The sequence below is a fragment of the Pinus tabuliformis genome, chromosome X, assembly GCF_031772625.1.
Source record: "Pinus tabuliformis cultivar Carrire ecotype Pingquan chromosome X, CPIR1, whole genome shotgun sequence".
In the NCBI taxonomy this organism is placed as follows: domain Eukaryota; kingdom Viridiplantae; phylum Streptophyta; class Pinopsida; order Pinales; family Pinaceae; genus Pinus; species Pinus tabuliformis.
The window spans coordinates 928948057-928955953 of NC_142308.1; the positions used below are offsets into that span (position 1 = coordinate 928948057).

The window sequence follows — 7897 nt, forward strand, 5'->3', positions numbered from 1 at the left end:
ACTTTAAAATTCATGTGCATACATGAGACCATTCTAATCATGAAGATATAGTGAGAGTCAAAACTCAGACATTCATTTACATTTACAAACACGCAAGATCTTGCACCATTCACAATGTAACAAGATTCATTACAATCCATAAGGAAATACATATATGCAATGTACACTTATCTGTGTGTTTAATGATGACTTAAAAATGAAGGAAGAACTTCAACTATCCACACAATTGTAAGGCAACCACATTGCAATATTTCTTGTAGTTGATTACCCTGAGTTAGATCCAAAGTATGAGGGGATGCATATTAAGGGAAATTCAAAATCAAGGCTTAAACCACATAACCAAGAGAAGGAGTCCACAATTTAGTTATTTTATCAACTTCCCTGCAATATTAAGAACCACAGTGACTCACCATGTGAATGAAATAACATAGAAGTTGTCTCTAATCGTATCAGCAGAGATCGAAGGGACAAAGTGGAATTGATGTCCAGGAAATCTTGCCAGAAAAAATTTTCGCGTTCTTCAGAGTCGACTACCCCAACAAAACTAAGAGCCCAAAAAATCATTTTCTTTAATATATAAGGTGAATGGTAAGTGAAATAACCACCTCAGTATAGCCACGAGACAATAGTAGCCTGCAAGATGGCAGACTAGGACATGCTGTCAGAGTCAATTTTGCAGTTGTTAGATAATATTGTCTTAAATTGATATTTTTTTGTCTTAATTGTTAATTGTCTTAAATGGGTTTTATCTTATGTGGCCATTGTCTTAAATATAAAGTTTTGTCTTAAAATATTTTTGTCTTAAACAATTTTGTCTTAAAATATTTTTGTCTCAAACAGTTTTTGTCTTAAATTTAAAGTTTTATCTTAAAATGTTCTTGTCTTAAACTCTTTTTGTCTCAAATATAAAATTTTGTCTTAAAATATTTTTGTCTCAACCTATTTTTGTCTTAAATTTTATATTTAAGAAAATTCAGTTGATATTAAATTTTAATATAAAATAACTAAAATAAAAAGTGATTTTTTAAGACAAAATTTCTTTTGTCTTAAAAAATTGTCTTAAAAGTACCCTTGGTGTAGTAGTGTTAGTTGCTATAGCCAACCACAATTGATTGTTTGCATTATTAATTATTTTGACTTGTGAAAGGGAAATGGAAAGGAGACCTTTCTCATAATAATTTTAAATCTATGATGTTTTTTGAATCTTCCACTAATATCTATTAGTGAAGATCAACCACTATTATTATGGCTAAATTTAAATTGAAATACATTAAAACATATTATTGTATAACATTGTAGAGATTTATAGTTTTTTTTGTCATTCTATAACTAAACAATAAATTTATAACCAATATGAATTTACTTCAAAGTGTGAATTTGATATAAACATTACACAATTAAATATTAAGAATATTGGAAGCATTTAAGGAATGTGTTATTATAAAAATAGTTTGTAATGTATCTCACATATAACATAATATTGTATAACATGTGGATAGAAGATTAACAAGGTTATGGTTATGTTTTTTTGGCATGGTAATGTATTAATGTGCAAGTTACTAGAGCTATAAAGGAGGTGAATACATGGTCTAGATCCCATGCTCTTTTAAGATCTTAGATGTAAATACAAATGCAAGTTTATTTAGTGGTCATGGAGGAACACTTGAATTGTTTAGTTGCTATAGCCAATGCAAATTTATTGTTTGAATTATTTTCAACCATGAAAGGAAAATGGAAAGGATATATTTTGCAATTTTTAAATTTACAATGTTAGATGAATCATCCACTGATATGTATTGGTGAACATCAACCATTATTATTGTGGCTAAATTATTATTTTTTGTCATTTTATAAGTAAACAATAAATTTCTAACCAACATGAATTTACTTAAAATTGTGAATTAGATATAAAGATTAGACAATTAAATATTAAGAATATCGCAAATATTTAAACAATATGTTATCATAAAAATAATTTGTAATGCATCTTATATAGAACAATTAAAAATTGGAAATATAATAGATCATAAACACAACAATTACATTAAAATGATACAATATGATACTAAAGGAAGATAAAATGAAAGTATTATTAAGTAGAGAGAATACGTAAGGGAGTGAAAGGGGGGAATACTCTTATCATTATGAGGAGGTAATTTTAGCTAAGGAGGAGGAGGTTTGAAGAACTTGGGTTTTGCTGGTAATTTGGGTAAGGGTTTAGGTTTCAAGAACTTGAGCTTTGGTGGTAATTTGGGTAAGGGTTTAGGTTTCAAGAACATGAGCTTTGATGGTAGTTTTGGTAAGGGTTTGGGTTTGAAGAACTTAAACATTGGTGATAGTTTAAATAAGAGTTTGGGCTGAATGAATTTGGGCTTTGGTGGTAATTTGGGTAAGGATTTTGATTTCAAGAATTTGAGTTTGGGTAACCCTTTATGCTTCAATATGGGAGGAGGCTTGAGCAGAGGTTTTGGTTTGAAAAACATAGGTTTAAGAAATAGTTTAGATTTCAGGATAAGAGGAATAGGTGGAAGTTTGAATAATGGTTTATGCTCGAAAAAGTTGGACTTCTGAAATGGTTTGGGTTTAAGGAAAATGGGCTTGGGGGATGGTTTAGGGTTAGAGATGGAAGGTAAGGGAAGAATTTTGGGTAAAGATTTCTTTTTGAACAATTGAAAGTTAAGTGGCTGTCTGGTTGAATGGAGTTGGTAAGGGTTGAAAACTCTGGTGCCCCATGGAATTTGGGCAAATTTATGAACAACTGGAAATTGGGTTTGAGAGGATGGATTTTGAAAAACTTTTGATCCATTATCGTCTCTGCATAGTTGCACATCAATGGAGCTGAGAGGCCCAACTTCTTTATAGTGGAGGGAGCAGAAGTTTTTGCCGAAGAGCAGAGCTTGTTATTTGGCATCACAACCTCCGCTGAACACAGGTCTCCCAATTTCACTTTGTCCAGGCCGTGGATGACGAAGGATCCGTCAGCATTCACGCTTCCTGTTCCATTGGCAGACGGATCATTGCCCCTGTGGCACTTCATCGCCACATGTGCATCTGTTCCTCACATCACATAACATGAAAATGGCAAAAGAATTATCGCAAGCATATATCAACTGAAAAGATCGAAGAGTTATAATAATTATTTGGTGAGTTCGCAAACCTGAAAATGCAAGGTGCTGTTCCGAGCAGTCGTTGCAGTCGAAGATTACGCTACCATTTACTGAGTTGGATTTACTGGAATTGTCACTGCCATTGCAGGGTTCTGCAAGGCTAAGCACAATGAGGATGAACGCCACCAGACTTGCTCGAACAGGTGCTGCTGGCCAAATCTTGAAGTTCCCCATTTCTGACGGCATGCAATGTCGATGCTCTCTGCATGCATGTGATTGCAAACCCTATGGTCTTTGATGGATATATACCTCCATCTCCATTGGGTGCTGAGAATTTAATCTCCAAAAAGCTTCAGTGTTGAGAATCAAGAGTGGTCTTGAAAATAAAATTGGAAGGGTGTAGATACATGCTGCCTTCATCACTGCCTACTACAACGACCAGCGTAATGAAATAAAGTGGAAATGGTCCATCGTAATGAAATAACGTTGAATAATATGTCGCCATTCTCTTTCGGCGCTGGAGTTGGCCATCGTTTATTAATCAGGTAAACTAAATTTTCAATGTCAACGGCCATAATAACGGGTCGTGACCGACGGCCATGAGTTTGGGTGCTTGACAACAGCGTTTCACATGTAATGTTTGCTTCCATCTTCAAATATACAGTTTGGTGGTGTTACCTCTTACTGAATTTGTACGTGCAGTTTTGTATACATTTTTAATTATTAAAATTGTTTAAACCACATAACGTTTTTTAATATAATATTTTTATTATAAATTATTATGTAATAGGTCTTTTATTTTTGCTTTCTCACACACATCTATATATCTTTTCACATATACATATTTATCTGAATTGTATTCATCAATTTCCAAATTATTATTATTAGTGTTTTTTTAAGTATAATTTTATTAATCATTTGCTAAAATACAAGGCAAAGTTCTTGATGGGAGCATCTTAAGGCTGATTCAAGTATATTAAGAAAATAAGAGGACAATGTGACCACGGTAGATATGATACATTCCTCTTTTCCTTTCTTTTTTCCAAAAGTGGATCGAACTTGAGGTGTTGGAAGAGGTTCTTGTGTTAGCCATTATGGCTATACTCTCTCGAGGGTTGACTTCTATAACGAAACTTGTTTCTTTGTAGCTATCTAAATTGTGAGACTCATGAGGATGTTTTTGTCCTCCTTGGAGATGATATAAGGATAATCCATGTTCTGTGGGTCTGCCTCTAGAGAGGGAACTACCTCTCACTGAGCTTTAGGTTTCCAGATGATCTTGGTTATGGGTTGACTCGAAGTGTGAGAATGCTTATCTTCCTCCTCAAGGGAGATGGTCTCGGTGACATTTGGAGGAGAGAGAGGTAGATGAAGACTTATGGATCTGTGTGCTTGTAGAAGGCCCTTCTTGGGTTGACTCATTGGTCGCTTGGGGCTGCGAGACTAGAATTTCTAGAGAAGTAGGTCTTTGATTGGAAGATTGAGAAACTTACCAACCTTTCTAGGTTTGACTCTTTTGTGGCCTCGAGGGGGAAGAATAAGGGTAGTTGTGTTGAAGATGTCTAGCCTCTTGGCAAGATGTGCATCTAAAGGATGTGATTCCATAGTTTAGAGGTTGCATGAGGGAGTCCTCTAGCCAATCTATGCAGATTTTGTCTCGAAGGCCATCACTGAAATCCGTTTCTACACAAATTCTTACAAATGTGTAGATGTTCTTTGTCAATCTTGATGAAATTCCCAAGAGTGTTGCATATCTCCTCTAGTGACTGAGGGTTGAAGACAATAATAGGCAGTTTGGACAGCCTAACCCAAATGTGAATCTTCATGCCTCCATGTCTAGAGGGTTGAATTCATGAAACCAAGGTTCTAAAGAGAGGCATGAATGCCCCCATAACCAAGGTCTTTGTTCAAGAGCCTTTAGACGGTCTTCTCGGTTTTTGAAGAAAACAACAAAATATCCCTTAGAACAGAGGTGGAGAGAGTGATATGTTGGTCAGGTTTTTTTCAACCTATCTCTCAAGGCTGGAGCTCGAGGCCAAAACCCATTAAACTCATAGATTATTGCATTTTTTGCATAAAGAAAGGCATGCGTAATAGAGACATCTTCAGTTACCTTAATAGATGGAATTTCCTCTGAATGTTCAATGATGAAGGATGGGCCTAAGATGGTTTTAGGAGCATATTTGAAACCACCATCCTTCATTGCTTCACTGAAGGATTCCTTCTGTGATGGGTGTTCAGGCCCAGAGTTGGAACTTTTGCTTGAGTTGAAGCTTGGAAGGTTTGTGATTATGAAGGGGTTTGGCCTCAGGCACTCCCCAAGAGACCAAAGGAAACTAGGACTAAAGCGTCCCTTCCTATGCTTAAAGCATGCATAGAAGAGTCAATTTGTAGCCTCATACCATACACAATCTTAAACTGAGAAAAGGGTAGAACTCTTGCTTTCAAAATTCAAAGTTTAATATCTGCAATCATTGAGTTATTGTTCATTGTGAGACAAAGAGGGGTTCCATCCAGAGGTTTCACAAAGAGGTAGAAAACGTCACATTCGTTGTTGAATTTAGGGCTTGAGATCAGGGCGCCTATATTAATATATTCCGACACATAGGAAATAATTAAGTATAACTTGGTCTAGTGTAGAGTTAGGTAATATGTGTTTCTTTAGTATGTACTTTTTGTAACTTACAATTCGACGGTCACGATATGTTTTAGACATGAGGTGATTCGACGGTTCATTCTCTCCTCGGTATTACCGACACTTGATCTATGGCTTAACACCCGATTTGTCCATGATCTCTATTTAAAGAGCATGGAGAGTCATTTGTTAGGGGACCGTTCATGAGAGGAGCTTATGTAAATTTTCTTTCTTTTACATTAATAAATTGCCTGAAGTGGCCGCGTTGGCTCAGGGCATGGAATGTTTGCCTCTTTGAGATTTTTAACCATGTCATGAATACTCGTGTACTGATCTGTGATCTATTTTTGATCAGTGTCCTTTGGTGTTCTATCTAAGGAACTTACCCTGTAAATTTTGATATGGTGTCAGAGCTATTCGAGGACCGTATCCGTTGGTGATCCAAATCCAAAGCCGACACAACTACATCTGATTGTTGTTTCCTAGATCTACTGTTTTCAACCACTTTCAGGCCAAGAGGACTGCTATATTGTGTTAGAAGCATCCATTCCAGTGAGGAACTCCATTTGTTTCACGCGAAAACGTTTCTGGTAGCCCTAGCTATGACATTTTTAAGATCTGGAGGTATACAGTCTTTATTTGCAGTTATAGTTATTTATCTATGTTTATTTCGGTTTATAGTCCTCTATAATTTTTTCATTATTATTTCTGAATCTATACCTTTCATTTCTGTGTATGATTTTTCCCCGCAAGTGTGTGTGATCTGGGAAAACCAAAAACGGAAAGAAATGATTTTTCTCATGCATATGCTATTTTCCGGCGTGCCTTAGTGTGATCTCGGAAAATCAGAAACATTGAGAAAAACATCTAGTTTCTGGCCAAACCTAACTTTAAGTTGTAAGACTTGGTTACTTTTGGTTGTTCGTTTGGTTTATGCGGTTGTTTTCTTGTTTTGTAGGCAAAAAGGGGTTTTTCAAGTAAGCACGCACCCTAAAGCTTCAGTGAAAAATAAATAAATAAAACCCTTCCTCTTTTCCAAAAATTACTAACCTTTTAAACTAGCTCACAAGTTCTAAAGTTGCTTTATGATAATAAAGGTCTTGGGTTCAAGTCTTTCTTTTTGTTGAGTTATTTTTTCAAAAAACACATGTAACTTATGTTTTAACGTTACTTCATGTAAAATTATTCTCACTCATTATAAAAATTGATTCACTTATAATTCTAAAGTCACTTTATCTTTTATTAAAGTTACAATTTAGTAGATAGTTCATAAAGTACCATTGTAAAAGTGACTTTCACTTATTTATAAAAGTGAGTTACATAAAGTAATCTTTTTTTAAAAGTGAGCTAATTAGATTAAGTTTGGAGGGGCCGAGGGAATTATTTTTTAAATATAACATTATCATCCCCTTCCAAACATTCACATCATTCATTGGCATCTTCAAAAACTTTTCTTCAAAAAGACATAACTTCTTCATTCGGAAGCCGTTTTCAAAACTGTTCTTTTTTAATCGGCCTAATTTTTCGAGATCTTTCCATTTGAACACTTATTTTTAGCATATGCAAGTTCAGTTTCTTTTAAAATGGAAATTCCATGCCTAGTTATTTTGACAACACCGACTACTTCCAATGGCTATCCTACATTGTGGATTTACTTAGAAGTAAAGGTCTTTATAGAATAGTCTTAGGCCAAGAGTCTAAACCTCAAGATGAAGATAAGCAAGACAAATAAAAAAATATGGAAGATCAAGCACGTGGGTTGATAGGGATGTCTATTTCTCCAGACCTTAAATTCCATATCGCAAAAATTGATACCCCTGATGAAGCAATGAAGAAGCTCAATAATTTTTTTGGAATTAAAAATGAAATTAGAGCCCATCAAGTTGAAAATGAGTTACTTACATTGGACTCCAATAATTTTTCTTCCATTGAAGATTTTTTGTCCAATTTCAAGACTCTTAGAATTCTCTTGGAAGATGTTAAGGTTAAGAAAGAAGATGTCAACCTTATCTATTCCATTCTTACTAAGTTAGGACCACCCTACTCTGTGTTTGTTTCCACCTTCCATTCTACTAGAGAAGCCTTTATTTCTCAAGGACAAGACTACAAGTCCCCCTCTTTTGATGCCTTTTGTGATTATTTAATAAGAGAACAA

At 34.9% G+C, this 7897-nt stretch overlaps 1 protein-coding gene across 1 annotated transcript; it reads right to left on the reverse strand.

Annotated features, from left to right (window-relative positions):
• Positions 1–2205: 2205 nt before the first annotated feature.
• On the reverse strand, positions 2206–3367 carry LOC149142728 (uncharacterized). Its single transcript, XM_089453239.1, has 2 exons — positions 3158–3367; positions 2206–3051 (listed from the first exon to the last, which is right to left on the reverse strand). Exons 1-2 carry the CDS (start codon positions 3351–3353, stop codon positions 2507–2509), a joined length of 741 nt encoding a protein of 246 aa, XP_089309365.1. The 5' UTR covers positions 3354–3367; the 3' UTR covers positions 2206–2506.
• Positions 3368–7897: the final 4530 nt, after the last annotated feature.

Bases quoted from the DNA above. Each gene is read 5' to 3' on its own strand.
- LOC149142728 (XM_089453239.1), bottom strand. From the start codon at position 3,353: ATGCCGTCAGAAATGGGGAACTTCAAGATTTGGCCAGCAGCACCTGTT. The intron at 3,052-3,157 runs GTTTGCGAACTC...TGTGAGGAACAG, and splicing joins ACAGCACCTTGCATTTTCAG to ATGCACATGTGGCGATGAAG.